This window comes from Aspergillus sclerotioniger (assembly GCF_003184525.1).
Source record: "Aspergillus sclerotioniger CBS 115572 chromosome Unknown BO94scaffold_10, whole genome shotgun sequence".
Classification (NCBI taxonomy): Eukaryota; Fungi; Ascomycota; class Eurotiomycetes; order Eurotiales; family Aspergillaceae; genus Aspergillus; species Aspergillus sclerotioniger.
Window position 1 is genome coordinate 1,025,177 of NW_020291000.1, and position 22,437 is coordinate 1,047,613.

Genomic DNA, 22,437 nt, shown 5'->3' on the forward strand with positions numbered 1-22,437 from the left:
ACATCAACCATAGGTTAGGTCAGGAAGTACTGGGTGAGCCCTTTTCCCATCCCTGAGAAGGCATACCCCACAGATGACACGGCACTGTTGGAGTTCTCTCTCTACAGCCAATGCATTCACTATTCCCATGTTGAACTTGATACACCCCCTCGGATGAAAACTCTGTCTGATTTGGAGAAAATGTCTGACGATACACTACACTGTAAGCCAGCTTTTTTAGGCTATCTGGCACAAACAGAAATCGCTCGAATCTGACCGATGACACGCTTTCTACAACCATACAGGCTCTTAACCTTTTTTCGATCGAAAGGAGGCTGGGATGCCGATTGCAGTTTCTAATCTCCGGTCCTTGATCCACGAGCAGGAAACAGGTGGGTTTTCCTCGGTGAATTGTTGCTACGCCTGAAGCCTAACAGTCTGGTCTACCTAGTTCCTGGGAGTCTCATACTTCATTCCCCTCCAGTTCTGGATGCCCAACTTGTTTGCGACGATTATCGACTACTTTGCGATCCTACGCCGACCGAGCCCTGCCTCGAAAACCACTGCATGTCTACGGTTAACGCAGCGATTCAGTTTTTTGAGCCACGAAATGCGATGGAAGAGTCCTGATGTGCGTCCTTCTTTGCTCCCGCACCCAAATACAGCGCAATTGAGTCACTGCTGCGCTCTGTATCTTTGGATGGCCGACACCCCAACTTCGATGACGGCGAACCATTCTTCCGATCATCCACGCAATGAGAATCGAATGCGACCGTGATCTGGAGGGGAACGTGATCCTGGCGCTGTGATTATGCTTAGTGGATGGTGTCGGCCAATCACAGCCCTCGATTAAGCGCCGACTATGCAAGCCAATCACGACATCTCCACTTCTCCCTCAATAGGCATCCTTTTACCATCGCCAGTTATCTAGGAAGCCCCGGATCATGGACTCGGCTTGCGGGGTTGTCTGTTTCTTTCTCTGCCCAGGTCTATGTCCTTTGACCGTCCACCATGGGCTCCCTGAGATTGAACATACCCAGTTCTTCTCCCGCTCTGACATTCGTGCGGAATCGGCAGCGGAAATCCCTCTATGCTGGGCTAGCATCCATCCTGCTGCTCGTGGTATGGGGTACGCTGCTGATCATATCTGATGCCCCGTATGGTGGACTGGGGCATGGGATCGGCTCGTCCGATCGATTGGGTCTCGCCGCCATCCAAAACCAGACACTTGGTGTTAGTTTCCATCCAGAACACCGATCATATAGTTCAACGCTGACGACGGCAATATAGTTCGAAAAGATCTTCTGCATCAACCTACCCAGCCGAACAGACAAACGCGATGCGATCGTCCTAGCCTCATCAATCACCCAGTTCCGCGTTGACTGGATCGACGGGGTATCCTCCGAAGATATGAGCCCTAAAGCTTATCCCCCAGTAACTTCCCCCTTCCCCTCCCCTCCACTCCATACCACCATTCCCATCAAACTAACCCCTCCCAGCGTTTCGACGAACCCGACAGACCTCGCATGCTCCCCGGCGAGATCGGCAGCTGGCGCGCCCACGTCAACGCCATACAACGGTCCCCCTACACCCCCCCCCCCTTCCTCAAACACACCCCACCACACCCATCCTAACCAACCCCCAGAATCATTTCCGACCGAATCTCCACCGCCCTAATCCTCGAAGACGACGTCGACTGGGACATCACCCTGAAATCGCAACTCCACGAATTCGCCCTCGGCGCTCTCGCCCTCCAAACCCAGTCCCGTCCCACCCACTCCCCCTACGGCCAAACCTGGGACCTCCTCTGGCTCGGGCACTGCGGAACAAAATGTCAAAAGTCCACCCCCTTCTATATCCTTCCCAACGACCCGACCTCCGTCCCCGTCTACGCCCTACCCCCGTACTGGGCCGGGCCGGCCATCCACCCCCTCGTCGACAATATCAAACATAACCGGATCATCTGCAAATCGACCATGGGGGTATGTTCGACCGCGTACGCAGTGACGTTTACCGCGGCGCAGAAAATCCTCGCCGCGGTGTCGGTTGCCCCCTCCGAGGAAAGCATGCCGGCGGGCGAGGGCATCGTGTTTGATGTTGTGTTGGGGAGGTTGTGCGAGAGTGGGTATTTGAGGTGTATTGCGGCGTATCCGTCGTTGATGGGGAATTGGAAGGGGGAGGGGTTGCCGTCGAAGGGGTCGGATATTCAGTATAGGTATGATGGGCCCAAGGAGGGGAGGGTGTATGAGGGGGCGAGTTTTCAGGGAGTGGTGTTTAGTGTTATGGGGAATTTGGGACGGTTGGTGGCTGGGGAGGGGGTGGGGAGGGCTTTGGTGAGGGATGTTATGTGGGAGGAGGTTAGGGTTGATTGGAAGGGGGTTTGGGGAATGGATGGGGGAGGGGGAAGGGGAAGTTGCATGTTCTGGATTATGAGGAGATGGTTTTGAGGGGTGTGTAGGTGTGGTTGGGATGGGCAACAGTCTACACCAAACAAACTATATCTTGGAAATAATTGCACCAACCACGCCAAAGTCCGACGACACGAAAAGTATCAGATTGTGATATCACTGCCAAAGTATATACAAAACGGTTCATATCCGACGTGGAATCAATGCAACAGTCACTCGCTCGAGTAATTTGAAGGTTCGATCATCTGCGGAACTATACCCCATCAGTCAGCTTGGCTATAATCATGAATAGGGATCAAGCATACCTCGACTTACGGTCCGTCAGGGATTTACCAACGGCCAGGGCCTCCGTGAGGGCCACCAGGGCCACCAGGGCCGCCGCCGTGAGGACCGCCAGGACCGCCAGGACCACCGGGACCACCGCCGTGAGGGCCGCCATGTCCTCCAGGGCCTTCCTGGTGACCACCGTGACCGCCAGGACCGCCGTGAGGACCACCAGGGCCACCAGGGCCACCGGGACCACCAGGGCCACCGGGACCACCACCGTGAGGACCGCCGGGACCGCCGGGACCGCCCTGGGGACCACCATGGCCGCCAGGGCCGTGCTGGTTACCGTGTTCGTGGTGGTGGTGGAAGAGACCCATGTTGAGAGATGTGAGGATGGTAGATGGAAGAGTAAGGCTGATGTAGTTCTTGAGGAATTGGTTTGAGGATATTGAGTGAGATAGAGTGAGTGAGGGGTCGCGAGATCGTGGGGGATCTTATACCCAGGGCCCTGGAAGGCGTGGCCAGACATGTGGGGACAACATAGGGTCCATATTCAGCGAAATGGGATAATTTTGGGAACAGATGACCTCGTTGAGGGATCGTTCCCCAGTTTGGACATTGCAACTGACGACATAGACTTCCGCAGAACGATGCTGCCTATCGCGCGATGGGGTTTATCGAAGAGCTAATCGGCACTATGACGCTAATGAGTCGCTGCTGCGCCATCGTGCCATGGTTTAACTCAGGAGTTGGATCGCTCGGATCTCGCTGTTCCTTACATGGGACAGCGGGAAATTGCCCGAACCAGAGATGATGGAAATACGAAACCTAGACGTACGCGTTGAATGCACCACGATGCGAGTCGACCACGTCTCGTTGGTGCTTGCTGGAGAAATGTTCCCTTGGGGTTTGTATGGATTCCGGTGAGGGTGGTTGCCACAAGTGGATGGAAAGCATACGTACTTCGACCCACTTCTGCTCAGCACAGGGCTGGCTAGTGCCTATGTTAGGAGGCGCCAAGGGGGGTAGAAGGGGATTTATCGTCTCAGCCACAATGGCCAGACCTTTGGTTACCCCTCCGTAGGGCTATCATCACCGTCATAGGTCACTTCGGTGGTTTATTTCCATCATGGGTGTGGCTGATGTCCGACTGGGAGCGAAAGCGATGCCGATGAGTCGGCCTGGCCTTCCGGTTTTGGTAGGAATCGGCCCCGAGCGGATGATTAAGCGGCACTGAAAACGCCCGCCAAGCCACACTAAGTCTCCGCCAAGCATTGGCATTTGCCACACGGCAAACAAGACAAACACCCCCTGCATCATTCCATCTCCATATGCTACCCCTCCAGCGGATAACATTCATCTTAGCCTTCGTCATAGGCTTCATCCTCGTCATCCTGTTTCATCATCCGGGGGTGCTTTCAAAACGGATGATTTGTCGGCCTTGACGCGAAATACGACCTCTACACCGACTTGAGATCAACTGAGGCGATGAGAGCTGAAAATGATGTGTTGGGCAGCTCAGCGTCTACTCTCTGCCAAAACTGCCTGCTGCTTTGCCAGGTGGCCTCTGAGGTTTCATGTCCTACAACATACTGGAGCCAGTCAACAGTCACTTCCATGACGAATTCACAAGGAGATCTTCTCAAAGCAGGCCACGCCGTCGATGACGCAGTGTACTGCTTTCGGGCGAGAACTGACGCATTTGCTGATGATAATGTCACAGAGTGCCCAAGTTGCAACCTCTATATGTTTCAGATAACTTCATGAGCTGAAAGCCGAGAATCACATGTAGCGTTGGCGTAGTGCCACTGAGGGATGTACAGTCACAGACCACATCAGACCATTTGGTCCAGCCCATATGTCGTTTTACTCCAGAATGCACGCTGCAGGGGAAATGTGACATGATCTCCATTGTCAATACGCTCGTCATTCTCAGCATCGCAGTCAGAATGGGAGAGGGGAGATCCTCTCGAGTGCACAGGACTGGAGATTAGCAATGACAACGAGGAGTTAAGGATGGTCGCGATACATCCAACCCAAAGCGGGCATAATGTAGTTATACGTCCTTGAACCCTGACGGTCAATGATTGATCCTTGCTCAGAACCATTTCCAAGTCAATATTGGAGTGTTGAATGGCAGCTATCTCGTTAGATTGTTCGGCTTCCCCCCTTCGAATTAGCTGCATGATCTCGGGTTCTCTTTTAGCTTGCTGCTGTCGCTCCTCTCTCACTTCTTTGGCCGTGCAGAAAATGATCTTTGTGACCCTTTCCATGCGGGAGACAGTCGGCTTGAAGCAATATGCTCTAATCTCAATTAGTGGCCTTGAGCTAGAGAACCACGCATATGAAATGAATTCGGATCGTTGTTGACATCGGGCACTTTTTTACAAGTTGAATACTACAAGGGCATCCTATTTCTAACCACTGGCAGGATGGGAACACTAAATGAGGCATCTTCAGCCTCTACCACAAGTCACAGTAACAACAAACCCCGTGAATTTTTCAAATCGACAGACCGACTAAAGGCTTCGGAGAGGTAAGAGGTATGGGGCCAACCTCGACTGGAGTGAGCTCGGTCCTGTCGCTGATCGATCCAGCAATTCGAGATACGTAGGCTAGAGGCAGAATGCTGCACTGGCATCGATGGTGTACGCATCGAGCATATTCGGGCCGGTTGTTTACTCACAGAATGCCTCAGCACGACCGCGATAGCAAGCTTTGAGGACGGCTCGGGATTGGTCTCAAGGTACTTGAGGAGTTCGAGGCTCCTACACCCGCGAGACTCGCTTCAATTAGATGTAGCGTTTGGCTTTGGAACAGCTATCGACTGGTGCTAATTGGCTGTGTCTCAATTGGAGAGAAGGCCACCAACCGAGTCCGCGCTATGCAGCCACAAAGTGAGGCTGCTACTCCGAGGCGTGCACCACGATGTTGCATAGCAATATTGACATTTTATTGGAGATCGAGACCTTTACTGGTAGAATATGCAGTGGTGGAAGACATGATGAGGATCACTGTGGAATTAATCCGATTGTCTTCACAATATAAATGAATAGAGATTTCTAGCGCATTAAAATTGAATACAAATTAGTGGCTTTCCTTATTCCACCCCTAATAGATTAAATATCATCTGCCCACAGCAACCTCCTTGGTACGTATCCCATAACCACAGCGACATCAAATCCCGTCTTCACCCAACCCCCACAACCATCCCCAATCCCATATCACCATACCCCCATACCCCCTCAGTTCTCATCCCCAATCACCTCTTCCCCTTCTTCCCTCGTCCACCCCCCAAATCCACCCCCACAGGCGTCCCCAAAAACCACCTTGCAAACAACTCAAACGGCGCCACCATCATCGACTCAAAGCTATAAACCGGGCTTCGCGCAACTACCAACTCATCATCATGCATATGCGCCTGCAGAATCCTTCCATGCGTAGGCTTCATAAACGATACCATTAACGCCTACCACCAAACAGCAATCAGCACATACCACACACCCAGGATGCAAGAAAAAACGAAAGGAATAGGTAAAACAAACAGGAACAGTAATATCCGAATCAAACGCATTCCTGGTAACTCGTGAACTCATCGACTGAAGCAGCGCAACAAGCTCATACCGCATGATATGATCCTCGGGACAATCCTCCAAGCACCAATGCTGAGTTAGCATAGTTAGATGCGGGTATCTGCGATCATGATATCGGTAGATGCGGGAGACGGTATAAAAGTAGTTTTTGGGATGGGAGTCGTGGATGAATGTGCCGGCGTAGATGTTGTCGGTTTCCCTGTCCACCCACCACATAGCTTATATTAGTACGGTATTGGAACGTGAATGGTAGGGAAAGGGTCGGGGGTGTACCATGATAAATCCCAATCTGTCAAATGGGCCAGACACCCTAGCTCGCCACTCGGGAGGGTAACTCGGGGCAGGAGGTCCATGTATTTTTCGAACTTTCGGGAGAGTTCCGCCAAGCGGTGTAGGGGGTGGGATTCTTGTTGGTCGGATCGGATGGAGGCGTAGTCGCGGATGGAGTAGAAATTGGGTGAGGCGATGTCCATAAAGGCGTAGTGGGCGTGGTTCACGGGGTGGCGGTCGAGGAGCTCGGTGGAGAGCGGGTTGAAGAATAGGGGCGTTGTGGTGGAGTTGGTGGTTTCGTGGTGGCTGGTGGAGAGGTCCAGTGGGAGGAGGGTGATGTTGTGTTGGGCGCAGAGGGAGGGGGAGAGAACGCTTTTGGGTTGGTGGGTGAGCCAGTCAAGTTTGGTGGTGATGGCGGCTTGAGTGAGGGTTTTGTGATCAGGTTTGGGGGGATGATGGGGGGCGTGTAGTGGGACATGGTTGTTGGCGGGGGGTAGGAGATGATGGTGTTGGGGGTGACGACGATGGCGTGAGGTTTGAGAGTTGTATAGATTGGTATGTCTGTGTGCGATGGTAGAGGATTGTATTCACTGCGTAGGGTAGGAGATCACGAGATCTTAAGCGAGTGTTTGTCTGTTTTTGCTTGCTAGGAGATTCCACAGTGGGTTGAGTGTGCATAGTTCACGGTGACTCACGTTGGGTATCTTGGAAGCAGATTTGGAATCCATCAAGTTGATAATTCAATGTGTAGAGTTGAAGGCTTCACAGGTCGCTGAGGTTGCTGAGATCGGATGTGTAGTGTCATCAGATCAAAGAATCTGGGACAGATATCTCTGAACTAGAGCCACAGCCTCCAACCTCCTGTTGTTTCATGGAATAGGTTTATCATCGAGCACAGCTGTCAAGGTAATAGTCGATCGATCCACTGAGAGGATATATTACACTATTTAGATAGAATTGAAGTCACCGGTAGGTACAGTCCAAAAAGATGGGCAGGTTGTAATCATGCGATGTCTTTCTGGTTTGTTCCCACAAACAATGTTTTTATCAGTCCATGACAGAAGAAATTTCCAGGATAGTGGCAAATGCCGACTATATGATATGTTTAATTCCAACTCTCGTCCTGCAGAAGAAGTGCTCCTAGCTAGTAGGCAGACACCCATATCGGATTGGCTGAAGCCCAAAGTTCTGGCGGTGTCATTATGGACACAAATGGATAAAACTCTGGTATTACCGAGTCCACAGCAACCCGGAAATAGCCTGGATATTCACCTTCCGGGACCTCACGGCTGTGATCGAAGGAAAGATCCATTGCAATAACCCAAGGGTCTTCGCCAGCGACAGGATTAAGAAGCGATTCCATAGCATTCTTATCAACAACCAGACACATGCCTGTACCAAGGCCTGGAGGGACACCTTCATTCTCATCATAACTGTTGTATGCCCTGCCAAACAATATCAGTCACGGCACATATTTCAACAGTCCGGTAGGAGCAACCACCTTACTCTTGGATGCGTTCGAGACTTGCATTAATCGAATCACGATCATCAAATATCGGAGTAAAGAGTTTGTCCTCGATTCTCCTACCCCCGCTAGCCTGAGCCAACGAATCATCCAGCCTTTTGAGAAACAGCTCTTGCCATTTGTCCCAATATTTTTCATCCGAATAGTCCGCGCGAAAAACAATGAAACCGAAGTCATCAAAACCAGCTCTTTCTACTACCTGCACTACCGCATCGACTGACTCTTCAAAGAGAGGCTTTGGGGGAGCAGGAGGTAGGCCTCTTCTTTCGCGTTCCAATCGGTAGTATTCATTGTGTTGTGCCTCGCACACAATCTTGCGAGCCTCGACATTCTCGAGTATTTCATCATCAATCTTATGGAGTCTCTGATAAGATGATGAGTATACCCACTGGGTTTAATAGAGACACCTCTTACGTCTTCCGGTATTTGGCGCAGATCATCCACAGTCGCGACGCGAAGTCGATCCTCGGTCCAGCCCGGAGGTGTATACGTCATTGTCAAGCACGTTCGAACTTGTTTCGTGACGCGCGATTGCTGATCTTTGGGATAGATTGTGCATCGACACAATCGCTAGAGATCCTTAGAAAGGATGAGAAAGTTTGTTGTGGTAGGATTCGCAAGAATCAACTTCCAAGACCAATATATGCGATTTTGGTTGTAGGCTGCCATTGCTGGGAGTATCCCTGGTAGCCTAAACCTAACCACTTAGCCCGGCTTTTCGGACTCCCCGTCCCGCTTCCGGCCCGAATGCCCCAAAGTCTGATCCGCGGACCGTTATGGTGACACTCATCACTCTCGGCGATGAATAGGTAGCTGCAGGGACCAAAAGGCAATCCGTGCAATTGATGGTGTCGGTTCTAAGTAGTTGATGGCTTTAGGATCAGCTATCGGACTGCGCTTCGAAACAGTACTTGAGCACAGGCCTCCTTGCAGATACCCACCATCCCGATACTATTAGATCGCCTTAGTTCCACATGGGCTGTCATTCACCTGGCCGCCAATTTGTTTAGTGCATCAACGGCGGTCATGCTCACCGACCGCGTTCGGAAATATATGCATCAAGTCTGTCCGCGGCTGTTTTATCAGAATTCGGACTAGGTCTGTGTCCAAGGCTGAGGGAGATGAGGGATGGAGGCCGGATTGCGAGGAACTCACCGCCCGCGATGCATGGGGGATGGCGTGATCCCCCCAGCCTCGTCCCCTCTTCCGCGGTTTCCACCTTTTGCCATCGCTACCACCCATCCACACATCAACCACGATTCATTGCTCTCCATGTCTCCCCACGATCGGTCCGAGGAGGATATTCACCGGCCGCTCTTGGCTGACTCCCGAGGGGCGGAACCCGGCCCCGAATCCAGTTCCGCCCAGGACGGCCGCTTCACTCGGAATCTCGGAGCCATCGAAGCCTTTGGCATCGTCATCAGTATTGTGATCGGAAGTGGCATTTTTACCTCTCCAGGTTCCATCGACACCAATGTGCCATCCCCAGGAGTCGCGCTGATCGTGTGGCTGGTGGGGGGAATGCTGGCCTGGACGGGTGCCAGCACCATGGCCGAGCTGGGCACCGCCATTCCCGGCGAAGGTCCGTAGCCTCATATACAGATATAGGCTTGAGCTGATTATCTCTACAGGAGGCGTTCAGCCTTATCTCCGATACATCTTCGGTGATGTTTTCGGCTTCCTGGCGGCCTGGACATGGATCATTGCCGTCATGCCCGCCACCCTCGCCATCCTCAGCATCGTGTTCATCGAAAGTCTCTTCTCTGCGGCAGGCGTGACTGACCAGGCCGGGAGTCTTTCCCATAAGCTGCTGTCTATCCTCGTCCTGCTGGCGATCGGGGTGGCCAACTCCATCAGCACCAAGGTCAGCACCCGCCTGAACGGCTTCTCGGTTACGACCAAGTTTCTCGCCATTGCAGGCATCGTGATCGCCGGGTTGGTGGTCGTCATCCTGCAAGTGTCGGGCATCAATCGAGATGCCGGACCGAAGGACTGGCTCAACCACTCCTGGTTTGGATCCAGAAACACCTGGACCCCGGACGGTCGGGAGATCGACTGGAGCTCCATCGGGGGGTGGGAATCGCTTGGGTATTATTCTGCTGCGCTGTATGGGGCACTTTGGGCCTATTCCGGTTGGGATAAGGCGAGTATGTCAATCTAGATGGAGTGTTGTGGACTAACAATTGCAGGCGATCTACATCACTGCAGAACTCTCTGCACCCGCCCGTCAGCTCCCGCTCGCCATCAATACCGCCATTCCCATCATCATTCTTTGCTTTCTTGCAGCTAACACTGCCTACTATATCCTCCTCCCATGGAAGATCGTGTCGACCACCGACAGCGTGGCTGTGGTACGTATTTCCTTCTCGATGACATCATCTCTAACGATTCTAGACCGCCATCACGCACCTCCTCGGCCCCGTGTGCGGTATCCTCGCTGCAATCTTAATCTGCCTCGTTGTTGCCGGCTCTCTGCTCGGAAACTCCTTTGTGGCCGGTCGGATGATTGTGGCCGCCTCCAAGCTGGACTGGTTCCCCCGGTCCCTGGGGGTGCTCGGGTACGTGGGGATGCCTCCCGACCCGGAACCGCCTTCCCGCGCGAGCGCGCGATCGGACGCGCCCATCAACGCGACCATCCTGGCTACTCTCCTACCCATGCCGTACTTGCTCTTCGGCAACTTTCGCGCACTTGTCACTTTTAATGGACTGGGAGAGTATTCCTTTTTCTTCCTGACTGTCCTAGGGGCTGTTATCCTGAGATTCCGGCAACCGGACCTGCGTCGGCCTTATAAGCCTTTCATTGCTATCCCGATCATCTTCGCTCTTGTCAGTGGGTTTGTGGTGGTGCGAGGTGCTGTCTTTGCCCCGCTGCAGGCAGTGATCTTGATCTCGCTGTGGCTGGTTGGCGTGGGATTCTACTACCTTCGGAAGAAGTTGGCGGATAGGAGTGGATAAACTTAGAATGGAATTATTCCTAGAATGGGAATGTTTCAAAGCGAGGTGCTTCTGCTTGCTCTGTCCATCCCAAGAGCTTTAGAAGGCTCTTTGCAAATGATATGTTACATATTGGTATGTTCACAACATATGATTATAACACTCCTTGCTATATTTTTATATTCTGCCACCAAAACCACAACTCTTGGCGCCCCCATCCGCACCCGCCAGTCACCGCCCGCCCCCATTTCCATCCAACACATGTTTCTCTCCCCTCTACCACCAATCACGCAACCTTAGCACAGCACCTGGACACATCCCTCCACAGCCTAAAATAAAACAACCTCCCCCACAAGCCCCAGAAACTATATAAATCCCAGCATGTCCCAACCCACCACACCCAGCACAATCCGCGTCGCCGTCGCCGTCTACGTCTTTAACAAACACGGCCAGACCATCCTCGGCCTACGCCAGGGAAGTCTGGGCGCGGGTATGTCCCCTCGTATCCCCGTCACACCATTCTAATATGAATAGGAACATGGGGCCACCCCGGCGGCCACCTCGAACTCAACGAAACCTTTGAAGCATGCGCAGCGCGCGAAGTCCTCGAAGAAACTGGCCTCCAAGTAACCGATATTCGGTTCCTGACTGCTATAAATAATATTATGCTTGAAGAGGGGAAACACTACGTTACTGTTTTTGTGGGGTGTAGGCTTGTGGATGAGGATGCGGTGCCGAAGGTAAGTCTCCTATTTTTTTTATTTTTTTTTTTTTGTGGTGGTGGGGTGTAGGGATGAATGTTGACTATGTGGGCTAGGTCATGGAGCCGGAGAAATGCGTAAAGTGGGAATGGGTTTCTTGGAATGAGATGAAATTGACGGTGGAGAGGCAAGCGGAGGCGGAACGGTTGGGGAGGATGGAGAGGTATGAGGGGAGAGTGTTGTTTAAGCCGATCTTGAAGTTGTTTGAGCAGAGGAGGGGGTTTAATCCGTTGGAGGCTTATGGGCCATATTGAGTTGGGGATCTTATAAATACAATATGAGAGAAGGCGTATGTGGACTACTCCACAACAGTCTTGAATAAGCCAGGAAACAACACCCTCAATTCCTCCAGACTCTGTATCAAGTACGGTGATGCCGGCGTCCGCGGCACGGATAGCATAGGCTCGACTAGATGAATCGCCTTCCAACCTCGCTCCGAGGCCTGTTTGCAGTTCATGTACGAGTCATCTGGAATTATCAGTCCCAAACCCAATAACACACAAGAATGAAAAACAGAAGGACATACCAACAAAATAACACATCTCCGTCCCCAACGCCCCCGCCTCTCTCTCCGCCTTCTCATACATCTCCTTGGTCGGCTTCCCAACCAACGGAACCTCGGCATAATCGCAATACGTGATTCCCTCGAACAGATCCTCCACGTTCAGGAGTTTCACAACGCGCTTCGCGTGGTTAATGTAGGCGTTTGTGAATAGCCACAGCTTGACTTTCGTTCTATCGATATCTAGGAGGAGTTTCCGTAGTTGAGGATCCGGTGTAATTAGCTTTTCTAATGGTAGGGCGTCGTCGACTTCCTGGTTGAATACGAGGGGGGTGATTTGGTGGTGCCGGGAGAGACCGTCGATGGTGAAGCCGTATTCTTGGTGGTATTTTTGGTGCAGGGTGCGGGCTTCGTTGGGGGTTAGGGAGAGGTGGGTTATGAAGAATTGGCCTACGGGGTGGGGGTGTGGTTAGATGGGTGGGTGTTGAGGGAGGAGGGGAGGACGAACGGATTAGGTGTTTCATTTGGTCTTGGACGTTGCAGGCTGGAAGGTGATTTAGTAGATGGGGGTAAAGGGTGTGGGATGGTGGTACCTCGGGAATAGAGCTGGTTGAGGGGGTGGGTTAGTGAAGTGGACTTTGAGTGGTTGGGAGTAGAGTGTAGATGCTTACGCAATTGTCGATGTCGAAGAAGAAGACTATTCGCGAGTCAGGGTTCGCGGGGGAGGTGTATGGTGTTTCCATTTTGTTTTGGTGTCGATTGTATGAAAACGAGGTATATATATAGCCAGATGAGTGAAATGTACAATAGTATGAGATCTATAGAATTGGGTACAATCTGGGAGATATCAAAATGTAAGATGTGAATTGCTCCTTTATCGTGAGTCATTATATAAAGATCGCTTTATCAGATCCGCCTAGTCCTAATCCGGTGCCCGACGTGTTCTTGGCCCATGAGGGTAGTGGGGTGGTGCGAAGACAGCGCTTGAAGAGCAACCCTTGGATAGTCGTCTAGAACAGTGCTTTTCTTTCTCTTTTACCTGACCATATGTCTGAGTCATGTTCGATAACCCCGGTCTTCCCCGGAGTAGTATCAGTTAAGCAAGTACTCGATTCTTTCATATAGGATAATAACAGAATGCACGAAAACAAGGCAACGACGGTACATCGAAAGAAATCAGAGCGATATACAAGACCAGAATCAACAATCAGAGTACAAAAAGCAACAATTGGCACATACACTACTTGACAGAAAAACCCCTCAAGCCGCACCCAGCCTACCCACGGACAGTAACACATTTAACCGTGCCATGACTATCAGTAAGCTCAGCCATATTGTACTTGACCTCCATATGGTCACACTCCGCAAAATCCGCCGCCGTGGCAAACGACACATCCACACCATTCTGGACCTCAGCATTGTCCAGCAACACAGCCGCCTTCGGGTAAAAGTCCTGAATATCAAAAGCCTTACGCTTCCACCCCTTCGGCACAATCTTCATCAGCTGGTAAGCGAAAACAATGTCATTCTCACTCTTGCCCTGACGCTTGTCCGACTGCTTGACGAAAATCTTGTTGTCCGTTCCAACGGTGACATCGCCAATGACAGTGCCCGCAGTGCCAGCAGACACTCCACCATTTACTTCTCTAGACCGAGAGTGGCCTTCCGATGCACGGAACCCCTTCGCGATCTTGATCCCCGTGACCATGTAGACCGGCTTGGAGAATGGGCTATCGAGGCGCATCAACTCCCGCATCTTCGGATCCTGGGTTCGTCTGGTAATTTCTTCCGGAGAGGGTTGCTCCTTGAAGTAGCTCGTTGTCAGGGACTCGACACTGTACTCTGCGCTGAGGGACTTGGTGCTCTCCAGACCGAGGTCAACTCCCATGGCCTGAAGGAAGTGGGTCCAGATGCTTGTTTTCATGCCAAGCTCTCGTTCTTGGTGTAGCTCCCATTCGGTTTCGACTACTGTCTCGATCTCGGGCGTTGGGATTGACGGATCGGGCTTGGACAGGACACGGTGAGGTCTGAATGGGTCGACGATGATGTTGCCGAGGGCGATGGGGCCATCGGGACGGAAGTCCCATCTTGGGGCCAGGACGTATGTGTACACCCGGTGATGCATGATGTAGAGTAATGGACAGGGGAAGTGATAAATTGGAAAATTTGCTATCGGGATATGATCTTTGAACGAAGATGGGGGATATGGAATGAATGAGGAAGTATAGAAAACAGTGAGAAGAATGAGTTGTAGAATCCATATTGAGGGCGAGAAAGAACTGACTTATATGCGTTGTAGAACTGCTCAATTGACGCCGATAGACCACCGACGATGGTTGATCAAACCCCGACTGTGTCGATACCTCATTCAGGGCGCTTAGGCTTCCAGCGAGTCTCAATCGATAAACGGGACGATTTATCTCGTGGCGCATAGAAATGCCAATTGAAACCAGGCCACGTTTATTGGATGGATCCACAGCCGCATAGAGGCTCTACAAATGTGTGACTCAATGTTTCAGACATAGTTCGTGCGGGGTATTCTTCGCAAGGCTGGCGCGTATCAAAATACTCCTGCATTTAACCGAAGGCTTTGGGTGTCATGGACTCGATTACACAGCGCGCTACTATCACACTATCTTGAGGCTATTAATATCCAGCAATCGCTATCAATAGCCCGGATATTGTGGCCCCTCATCATGCATGCTGTCGTGTTGATTCTCTCGACATCAGCGCTAGTTGCGATATGCTGATTGGCTGATCGCACTGGATCGGAGTACCCGTGTTGATTGGATAGACTATATAACGTAATCGGACACCGAGCCGGCGCGACACCGAGCCGGCCGCCGCCGCGCCGCGTCTTGCACCCTCAACATCTTGAAGTCGAAGAACTCGCCCAAACCGCCCTGTTTCGCAGTATTATCGTGATTCCTTGGTGTTTCTTTTCGTATATCAATATGGCCGATACAAACGAACGTTTAAATCTCGCCGTCAAGGCCTTTGAGAGTGGGAAATTCTCTACAAAGGCCGCTTGCGCTGCCGCGTTTGACGTCAAGATAAGCACTTTTAAAGATCGTTTAAATGGCATCAAATCACGTACTGAAAAAGATGCTAATTGTAGGAAGCTATCTACAATTGAAGAAAACACGTTAAAGCAGTGGCTTCTTGATATGGCCTACCGTGGACTGCCTCTTAAAATCTGCGATGCTCGATTCTCTGCCCAGCTGCTTTATCAAGTAAAGTTGAAGCCAAATCAGCATGATACTATATCAGAACGCTGGATTACTCACTTTATTAAACGTCATCCGGAATTGACGTCCAAATTCACGTCGAAGTATGACTATCAACGTGCTAAATGTGAGGATCCTTATCTTATTTAGAGATAATTCGACCTCGATCGCAAGAAAGTCCGAAAATATGGCATTCTCGATGAAGATATATGGAATATAGATGAAACTGGATTCCAGATGGGAGTTGCTTTAACTGCTCATGTAATCTGTGGCTCGGAAACACGAGAATCGCGCGCCAAGTGTATATAACCAGAAAACCGCGAATGGATGACTTCAATTATTGCAATCTTAGTCTCAGGAACAGTACTTCCACTGCAGATTATCTTTGCAGCGCAGAATCATCAATCAACGTGGTATAAAGTCTGCCCAAAATCTTATTATCTGAGTGTCAGCGAAAATGGCTGGACTACCAATAAGCTTGGCTTTGACTAGCTTCAGAACGTGTTTGACCGGTATACGGCTTCAAAAACTGTTGGTGATTATCGTTTGTTGATCCTTGACGGCCACAGCAGCCATGTAACTCAGCAATTTAATCAGTTCTGTACAGCTCGGAAAATAATTCCTTTATATATGCCTGCCCACTCGTCCCACAAACTACAGCCGCTTGACGTTGCTTGCTTTAGGCCGTTAAAGAAGTTATATGGTCAGCGTATATCTGAGGCTATTCGTTATGGAGAGAAATCAATTACAAAGCTTGATTTTCTACAGCTATATCACAGTGTACACGCCAAGGCCTTCTCCAATATCAATATACTCAGTGGGTTCCGTGCCACCGGTCTCGTTCCTTTTAATCCTCAAAAAGTGCTTGCAACGTTACGGATTCAACTAAAAACACCAACTCCACCGACATCATCACATTCTAATCAGTCTTTTTATCTCGGGAAAACGCCTGCAAATTTGTATGAGCTTGGAAGACAGAGACAAGAACTACAAGAACTTGCAGATCAAGGTCTGGCGTCAATAGTTTCACACGAAGTTATTGAAAAAGTGATCAAGGCTGCGGAACAGTCTATGCAGAACGCAGTCCTGCTTCAACAACAAGTTAAGCAGTTCCAGTCTATACAAGCAAGTAAGAAAGGGAAGGCAAAAGCCTCACGTCACTATATACAGTATAAAGGCACTTTAACAGGCCAAGAGGGCTTTAATATAGCTCAGACACAAGAAAATGAAACAATTGAGGCTGCAGCACCAAGACCGGCCAGGACACATCGGCCTGCCCGTTGCAGTATATGTGGAAGTGAAGGACACAATCGTTTAAGATGCCCTCATGAAAACAACAAGAATCAATGTATATAGCCTTTTCTTAATGGTTGAATGGCCTCAGGAAGCAGCCAGCGAGGCAGTCAGCGAGGCGGCGGCAGACCGCCGGCGGCTCGGTGTCGCGCCGGCTCGGTGTCCGATTACGTTAATGAAAAATGTCTCCTTCGCAAAACATATAATGCTTTCTCTTGCTGGCCTTAGTCAGAGAGTCTGTGGTCAAGATGTCTTCAGATGAAACTGACAACGTCGTTGTTAGCAAGCCTTGTTCAGCTCTGTGGAAGACATGGCCTCGTGCGTGTGAGGAGTGGTATGTAGAGTCTGTAGTATTTCTTTACGGGGTGTAGGTCAGGGGGGTAAATGGCTCTGCCAATACGGAGTACTTTGCTGAATTGCTGTCTAGGCTAAGGCCTGTTACTGCTCGATTTATTCTCCAATTCATGTCATTCAAATTCCCATCAATAAAAGCATCATATTACTGAAATAGCATGACCATTTTCAATTACCATAATCAATCATGGTAGAATGTATCAAGCCTACTCAGAGGGACTGTTCGACTGCAGACCGGGACATTCCAATCAGACGAGCCACTCTGCCCATAATTCCACGCCTGGCTTTTACTTTACGCAGTTCAAACGTCACCTTGTCCAGTCGTTGTTTCTCCACGATCTCCATCACCTGATAGGATACAGTACCCATTCCATGTAAGTATGTATCATTCTCTGGTTGTTCTCCGGCCTTGGGTTTGCAGATATAACACTGTCCGTTTTCATGCTTGGAACTGAGAAGCCGAGGTTCTTTGACGATTTTGAGGCCAGTAATAATGTACCTAGGCTCATCACCAGCAGTACGGGTTGGCCAATGCTCAGCTCGACGCGCAATCCAGTCCAGGATAGAACTTAGACTCATCAAAGTGTGAGTCTCAACACTCTTCACGGCAAAGGGATACAAGTAGAATTTTGCTGATCGACGATACCATGCCCGGGGTTTGGAGAATCAGAAAAAGCAGTCTCAATCGAAATCGTTTCAGCGGGCGGAGAAAGCGTTAGGGCGGTTAGGAAGGGCTGAAAGGGATTTGTGCAGATTAGTCCAATCTTGATTGATTGATTCCATGCATCGTTGTTCGGAATGGGAAGCCAGGACTCGCTCCAGATAAGGTTTTTATCCATGGTGGATTTTTGAGTGATGGGGAGAGTATGAAGAGTGTAGAGGGGGATATGAAGAAGATGGAGATGTGTGGGCAGATCTAGCAGTTCGCAGATCTAGCAGTTCGGCAGTATTTATGTCAATTTCTTTGATGGCCTGCTGTTAAAAACTCTGAAAGGATATTCAGGGGCAAACCAATCCTCAGATCCACTACATCTCTATGTATCGCTTGGGACGCGGCGTTTGGATTTATATTCATGCTTTAACGGGAAGCGTCTACATAGCTGGTAACACACTTAGCTGCCAGCCTTGATATTTGATACCCTGTTATAAAGCCAAGATAGTCAGTTTCAAGGACTCCCTATTGATCCTTGATGTTTTTAATGTTCTATCCCATTTCTTATACGTGCACCTGTCGAATCCTGCCACTACCACAACTCCACCTTAAGAGAAACACATCCTCTTTGTTCATATTGTTATCTTCTAATCCGTCTTCCAGATCTAGAGGACTAACGCCTTTTTCTCTCTACAGAGAGACTCGATAAACTAAATATCTCTACATGATTGATAGTATCCTATGAGTAAGTTATTTTACCTAATCCCACAGGTCGGGGAGGAAGAATCCGATCAGGGTTTAATTCCTTTCTCATGCTAGAAATTGTCTTCTGGATATTTGATGTATGTAACGACCCTGGCTTGACAGTCCTATGCCCCATGGGAGGCGTCGAGGTGGATAGCTACTAGGTCATCATGTATTTAGTATAAGGGTTGCAGGTTGGCACCGTCTTCCTCTCGATACACGTTAAAACAATACACATACACAATACATGTTGGGACATCTTCTCTATCTGTTCTCCAGAGATCAGCGGTATATCGGTTTGGTCTATTGGTCATTACGTGTATATGTTCTAGAATCATCACGTTCTGTTTCTTTAGACACAACGACATCATAACGAAGGCAACCAAAATAAGCTAGATAATTTCCACCAAAATTGCCAATTTACCACATGCAAGCATAACAAAATAGGGATAGGCCGTAATTCATTATCCACGAAGCCCTCACCACTCCGCCAATCCTCTCATCAGGCCTCGTTCTTCGACTCCTCCTCGCAGCTCGCCTCCATCATAACACCCACCTTGCTCATGATAGTCCTCTCATCAACTTCATAATCATGCATCTTGAAAAACACAGTTCCGGGTTCCCGCCATGCGATAGCCACCTTATACGCAAGAATCACATCTCCGTCGGAACAAAAACAACGAGTGGAGGAAGAACCACCCTCCGACCCCCCGTTCTCAGTACGAATCTCAACCCCCCTCGCAACCTTAATCCCATTAATGAGGTAACAAGGCCGGGACTCCATCTCACCCCAGGCTTTTGAAGCCTCGAACTTTTGGTGAATCCACGGGACAAATTTGAAAGCGATTTGGTTGTGGGTTTCGAGGTGGTAGTTGAGGCTGGTGGGGATCTTGGAGAGATCTGGGGGCTGTCTGTCGAGCTTTTCACTGACGGTCGGGGGGGTCATTGCCGAGGTGCCTGATAGCTTGGAGGGATCTGGGATCCTGATGTTCTTGTCTGTCATACCGAGCAGGTTGACTCCAATATTCCAGCCCTGGGATGTCTGGTCGTGCTTTAGAATGGCATCGGTGGGATTAAAGGGATCCTTGATGATGTCTCCAACGGCGAAATCAATACAGTTTGGCTTCAGGGCTGGGACTGGGATCCAGAACTTATCCCAGATGCACTCGTTCAAGATTTTTTCACCGGCCATGATGAAGGTTTGATGTGGTTGTTGATGAAGGTGATGGAATGTGTGGAATGTATTTGGGGATGGAGAATGTGAAGAGGAGTGGGAGTGTGTTGGGTGGGGGCAAGGTGGGCTATTCGGGCTCTATTTATGCTCACGTCGCACAGCCACCTGTTCATACGAACATTGCGTTTATGACATCAATATGAGGGGATATGAGGGATGTATCTAAGAAAGAGTGACGCAATTATTTGGAAAGACCTGTGCGACGTAGTCTCGGCCAAAAAGTGTCGGGAGTTGCCAGCTACGTGTAAGGACAGTTTTGGAGGCCTTATTGTTGATAACTGCAACAAAGCATGGATGAGGGGATTGAAGCCGCCTCGGAAGCTAATCCATCTTTGAATCCATGCAGAGTTATGGTTTTTAAGTTCATGGCTGATTTCCGGCCTGTGTTAGTATGGGAACCTCCTGTCATACGAAAGTGCTCATCGTGGCATGTTGTGCAGTCCAATATAGGGATGTTCCGATAATTCCATGCCAGGCTCTCAATCACAGGATGCTTTCGATAGGCTGCTATCTCTTCATGGGCTTCTCCTATGAGATTTTCCGATGTGTCTGAGAAACTATGCTTTCATTAGTGACTCTTCTTCTAATAGATGGACGTGCGGAATGGCCTAAAATTGACGGGGCTTTTCATAAGTGGTAATGAGGATACCTTGTTATCTTGTTCAGAATGAGATTTATCCGGTGGGCCTGGTACTCACGATCTAGGGAATAATGAATAATAATTAACTTAGACAGGATGCTTGTTAAACACGCAGATATAGAGTCTTTCCCATAGAAGTAGTTGTGTTCTGCATTACCACATAGGACATTTTCTACATACAGGCTTCGAATCCCCTGGAATCGTAGGCATCTACTAAGACAATGAACCTTTAGTGAATGTTGGTGCTCAGGTCAAAGTGGAAGTGAACATACGTGTCGTAACACCACATGAGTACCTCACAGGAGACTACCAAAGACATGGTTAAGTCTGACAGTGAATATTACAGCTAGGCCTAAATAAAATACATCAGGCATTTTAATCTGCTGGTATGTTCTTTCTACAGGTCTCATTCCAGAAAGTATCACATTCAATTCCCATTAGGAGATTCCAAGAATTAGCAGTTAGGAAGAAGCTAAATCAGATAACCAGTACCACATGGAACCATGGAACCGACATAGACCTCAGTCCAGTAAGATCACATCCAAGTCAGTAGGGTCGTAATAAACCTTTTCCTTAATCTCTTCCTCATAGCAATCCTTCTCCTTAACACCTTCCTTCTCATCAGCGCTAAACTCCACCATCGCAATCATCCCGCTCAAAGACGGTCTCTTGGGCCGATACTTGTGCAACTTGAGTTCCTTGTTAAACCACCCCTTCACGACAATCTGAGAGAGCTGATAAGCCAGGATGGTCCCCTCATCCTCATGGAATTGACAATTCCGCGCACTCTTCCACGGGATTTCCCTCGACCGATCCAGAAGTGTAAGTTCATCTGCATCCCAATGGCGCTCCTCCCAATTTACCTGATAAAGTCCAGGAGTCACCCATTCCTTCCGCTGCGTACTAATATCAAAACGCTTGGTGACTCGAAGCCCGGTAATCATGTAGGCGGTTGTGGGCCATTCCTTGTTGACACCCAATGCTTCACACCACATTGGGTCGTGGAATTTTTCCTTGATATAGCCATCAAGCATTCCATCGGAGACATATGTCCGGTACCAATCTTCTGTCGTTAAGCTGAGCTTCAGGAACTCTGTGGCTGTCCAGCATGAGTACTTGAGCTCGCTCCGGATGCAAGGTAATGTTGTTGTCATTTTTGAGATATCATCATCTTGCTTGGACTCATCTGCAAAATCCTGAGTCTTTGTGTCGCATACTATTATCGCTTCGGTGGGGTTGTAGGGATCCATGATGATATTTCCGAGGGCAATGGGACCACCTGGTCTGATGTTCAGGTCTGGGACCGGGATGAAATTATCACCCCAGAGCACAAGTTTAGCCATGGTGAAATCTTGGTGGTCGTTTAGAATTGGGAAGGGTCTGGGAAGGGTGGTGTAGAACAGAGGGTGATGTAGAGTGTTAGGAGATGGGATTTTCGAGCTTTATTTATGCACTTTCTCTCACGCCGCTTCACCCTACTATGTTGATTACACTAGGAGCATGCAGAGAATATGATGTTTATACTTTCAACAAGCTGATCTGAAAGCATATCCAGCTGGAAACGGCGGGTTTTTGCTAGCTCTCTATCAGGATACTTTCAGAACGGTGAAGGTTGAAGATTGGGAAAAGGACAGACACGTCACAGGAAACCATACAAATGCCTTGTTCCGAAGAAACCTCCCCAGTAAGTGATGCCAAGACCCGAAGTCGATCATTATGAATCAAAGAATATAGGGGCGCTGCCAATTCCATTGTGTGTATTCCGCCATGTTGCCCTTTGAACAGGGATGACAAAAGGGAGGACCGGGAAATGGTAAACAAAGCCAAATTCTTTGATATGTCACCTGACATTGAACTTGAAACATTGACGGTAGTTGACGACGTAATGTTGAATCTTCATGACTTGCAAACGAAAATAAGAAGAAAAATTGGGAATAACATGAGGGAATAATGAAAAGATAAAAAGACAAAAAATGGAGCTGCGGGGAATCGAACCCCGGACCTCTCCCATGCTAAGGGAATATTATACCACTAAACCACAGCCCCATTTGTTG

The 22,437-nt window shown here is 49.6% G+C and overlaps 11 protein-coding genes and 1 non-coding gene across 12 annotated transcripts; 3 read left to right on the forward strand and 9 right to left on the reverse strand.

Moving 5' to 3' along the window:
• Positions 1-890: 890 nt before the first annotated feature.
• Positions 891-2,784, forward strand: BO94DRAFT_565182 (uncharacterized protein). Its single transcript, XM_025614479.1, has 5 exons — positions 891-1,212; positions 1,270-1,413; positions 1,479-1,558; positions 1,625-2,357; positions 2,414-2,784. Exons 1-5 carry the CDS (start codon positions 991-993, stop codon positions 2,435-2,437), a joined length of 1,203 nt encoding a protein of 400 aa, XP_025469000.1. The 5' UTR covers positions 891-990; the 3' UTR covers positions 2,438-2,784.
• On the reverse strand, positions 2,383-3,641 carry BO94DRAFT_574332 (uncharacterized protein). Its single transcript, XM_025615013.1, has 2 exons — positions 2,693-3,641; positions 2,383-2,640 (listed from the first exon to the last, which is right to left on the reverse strand). The coding sequence occupies exons 1-2, from the start codon at positions 3,181-3,183 to the stop codon at positions 2,571-2,573; spliced, it is 561 nt and encodes a 186-aa protein (XP_025469001.1). The 5' UTR covers positions 3,184-3,641; the 3' UTR covers positions 2,383-2,570.
• Positions 3,642-4,020: 379 nt separating this feature from the next.
• BO94DRAFT_574333 (uncharacterized protein) lies at positions 4,021-4,927 on the reverse strand (the record flags this gene model as incomplete). Its single annotated transcript, XM_025615014.1, has 2 exons — positions 4,021-4,396; positions 4,496-4,927. 2 exons carry the CDS (start codon positions 4,925-4,927, stop codon positions 4,115-4,117), a joined length of 714 nt encoding a protein of 237 aa, XP_025469002.1. The 3' UTR covers positions 4,021-4,114.
• Positions 4,928-5,916: 989 nt separating this feature from the next.
• On the reverse strand, positions 5,917-7,245 carry BO94DRAFT_545346 (uncharacterized protein; the record flags this gene model as incomplete). Its single annotated transcript, XM_025613231.1, has 5 exons — positions 5,917-6,123; positions 6,152-6,446; positions 6,479-6,935; positions 6,994-7,078; positions 7,213-7,245. The coding sequence occupies 5 exons, from the start codon at positions 7,243-7,245 to the stop codon at positions 5,917-5,919; spliced, it is 1,077 nt and encodes a 358-aa protein (XP_025469003.1).
• A 416-nt stretch (positions 7,246-7,661) lies between these two features.
• Positions 7,662-8,537, reverse strand: BO94DRAFT_545347 (uncharacterized protein; the record flags this gene model as incomplete). Its single annotated transcript, XM_025613232.1, has 3 exons — positions 7,662-7,962; positions 8,024-8,406; positions 8,457-8,537. The coding sequence occupies 3 exons, from the start codon at positions 8,535-8,537 to the stop codon at positions 7,662-7,664; spliced, it is 765 nt and encodes a 254-aa protein (XP_025469004.1).
• Positions 8,538-9,260: 723 nt separating this feature from the next.
• Positions 9,261-11,466, forward strand: BO94DRAFT_565184 (amino acid transporter). The gene is made up of 4 exons (XM_025614480.1): positions 9,261-9,624; positions 9,674-10,185; positions 10,232-10,393; positions 10,437-11,466. The coding sequence occupies exons 1-4, from the start codon at positions 9,315-9,317 to the stop codon at positions 10,995-10,997; spliced, it is 1,545 nt and encodes a 514-aa protein (XP_025469005.1). The 5' UTR covers positions 9,261-9,314; the 3' UTR covers positions 10,998-11,466.
• BO94DRAFT_555724 (nucleotide triphosphate diphosphatase NUDT15) lies at positions 11,358-11,991 on the forward strand (the record flags this gene model as incomplete). Its single annotated transcript, XM_025613821.1, has 3 exons — positions 11,358-11,466; positions 11,511-11,716; positions 11,794-11,991. The coding sequence occupies 3 exons, from the start codon at positions 11,358-11,360 to the stop codon at positions 11,989-11,991; spliced, it is 513 nt and encodes a 170-aa protein (XP_025469006.1).
• On the reverse strand, positions 11,796-13,037 carry BO94DRAFT_534111 (protein SSM1). The gene is made up of 5 exons (XM_025611463.1): positions 12,911-13,037; positions 12,833-12,845; positions 12,748-12,783; positions 12,264-12,689; positions 11,796-12,205 (listed from the first exon to the last, which is right to left on the reverse strand). The coding sequence occupies exons 1-5, from the start codon at positions 12,980-12,982 to the stop codon at positions 12,036-12,038; spliced, it is 717 nt and encodes a 238-aa protein (XP_025469007.1). The 5' UTR covers positions 12,983-13,037; the 3' UTR covers positions 11,796-12,035.
• A 249-nt stretch (positions 13,038-13,286) lies between these two features.
• Positions 13,287-14,578, reverse strand: BO94DRAFT_534113 (uncharacterized protein). Its single transcript, XM_025611464.1, has one exon. It carries the CDS (start codon positions 14,362-14,364, stop codon positions 13,516-13,518), a length of 849 nt encoding a protein of 282 aa, XP_025469008.1. The 5' UTR covers positions 14,365-14,578; the 3' UTR covers positions 13,287-13,515.
• Positions 14,579-18,901: 4,323 nt separating this feature from the next.
• Positions 18,902-19,777, reverse strand: BO94DRAFT_534115 (uncharacterized protein). Its single transcript, XM_025611465.1, has one exon. The coding sequence runs from the start codon at positions 19,699-19,701 to the stop codon at positions 19,012-19,014; it is 690 nt and encodes a 229-aa protein (XP_025469009.1). The 5' UTR covers positions 19,702-19,777; the 3' UTR covers positions 18,902-19,011.
• Positions 19,778-20,904: 1,127 nt separating this feature from the next.
• Positions 20,905-21,726, reverse strand: BO94DRAFT_593555 (uncharacterized protein; the record flags this gene model as incomplete). The annotated part of the gene is made up of 1 exon (XM_025616187.1): positions 20,905-21,726. The coding sequence occupies one exon, from the start codon at positions 21,724-21,726 to the stop codon at positions 20,905-20,907; it is 822 nt and encodes a 273-aa protein (XP_025469010.1).
• A 631-nt stretch (positions 21,727-22,357) lies between these two features.
• Positions 22,358-22,429, reverse strand: BO94DRAFT_t133. The gene has a single exon. It is a non-coding gene; the product is annotated as a tRNA-Ala (tRNA).
• Positions 22,430-22,437: the final 8 nt, after the last annotated feature.

Excerpts from the sequence above, each read along its gene's own strand:
- BO94DRAFT_565184 (XM_025614480.1), top strand. The coding sequence starts at position 9,315 with ATGTCTCCCCACGATCGGTCCGAGGAGGATATTCACCGGCCGCTCTTG. Across the intron at positions 9,625-9,673 it reads CACCGCCATTCCCGGCGAAG|GAGGCGTTCAGCCTTATCTC; the intron begins GTCCGTAGCCTC and ends TTATCTCTACAG. Across the intron at positions 10,394-10,436 it reads CCACCGACAGCGTGGCTGTG|ACCGCCATCACGCACCTCCT; the intron begins GTACGTATTTCC and ends TAACGATTCTAG.
- BO94DRAFT_565182 (XM_025614479.1), top strand. The coding sequence starts at position 991 with ATGGGCTCCCTGAGATTGAACATACCCAGTTCTTCTCCCGCTCTGACA. Across the intron at positions 1,414-1,478 it reads GCCCTAAAGCTTATCCCCCA|CGTTTCGACGAACCCGACAG; the intron begins GTAACTTCCCCC and ends AACCCCTCCCAG. Across the intron at positions 2,358-2,413 it reads TTAGGGTTGATTGGAAGGGG|GAGATGGTTTTGAGGGGTGT; the intron begins GTTTGGGGAATG and ends CTGGATTATGAG.
- BO94DRAFT_534113 (XM_025611464.1), bottom strand. The coding sequence starts at position 14,364 with ATGCATCACCGGGTGTACACATACGTCCTGGCCCCAAGATGGGACTTC.
- BO94DRAFT_534111 (XM_025611463.1), bottom strand. The coding sequence starts at position 12,982 with ATGGAAACACCATACACCTCCCCCGCGAACCCTGACTCGCGAATAGTC. Across the intron at positions 12,690-12,747 it reads CCAAATGAAACACCTAATCC|GCCAATTCTTCATAACCCAC; the intron begins GTTCGTCCTCCC and ends CCCACCCCGTAG. Across the intron at positions 12,206-12,263 it reads GGAGATGTGTTATTTTGTTG|ATGACTCGTACATGAACTGC; the intron begins GTATGTCCTTCT and ends TGATAATTCCAG.
- BO94DRAFT_534115 (XM_025611465.1), bottom strand. The coding sequence starts at position 19,701 with ATGGCCGGTGAAAAAATCTTGAACGAGTGCATCTGGGATAAGTTCTGG.
- BO94DRAFT_574332 (XM_025615013.1), bottom strand. The coding sequence starts at position 3,183 with ATGTCTGGCCACGCCTTCCAGGGCCCTGGGTATAAGATCCCCCACGAT. Across the intron at positions 2,641-2,692 it reads CTGACGGACCGTAAGTCGAG|TTCCGCAGATGATCGAACCT; the intron begins GTATGCTTGATC and ends GATGGGGTATAG.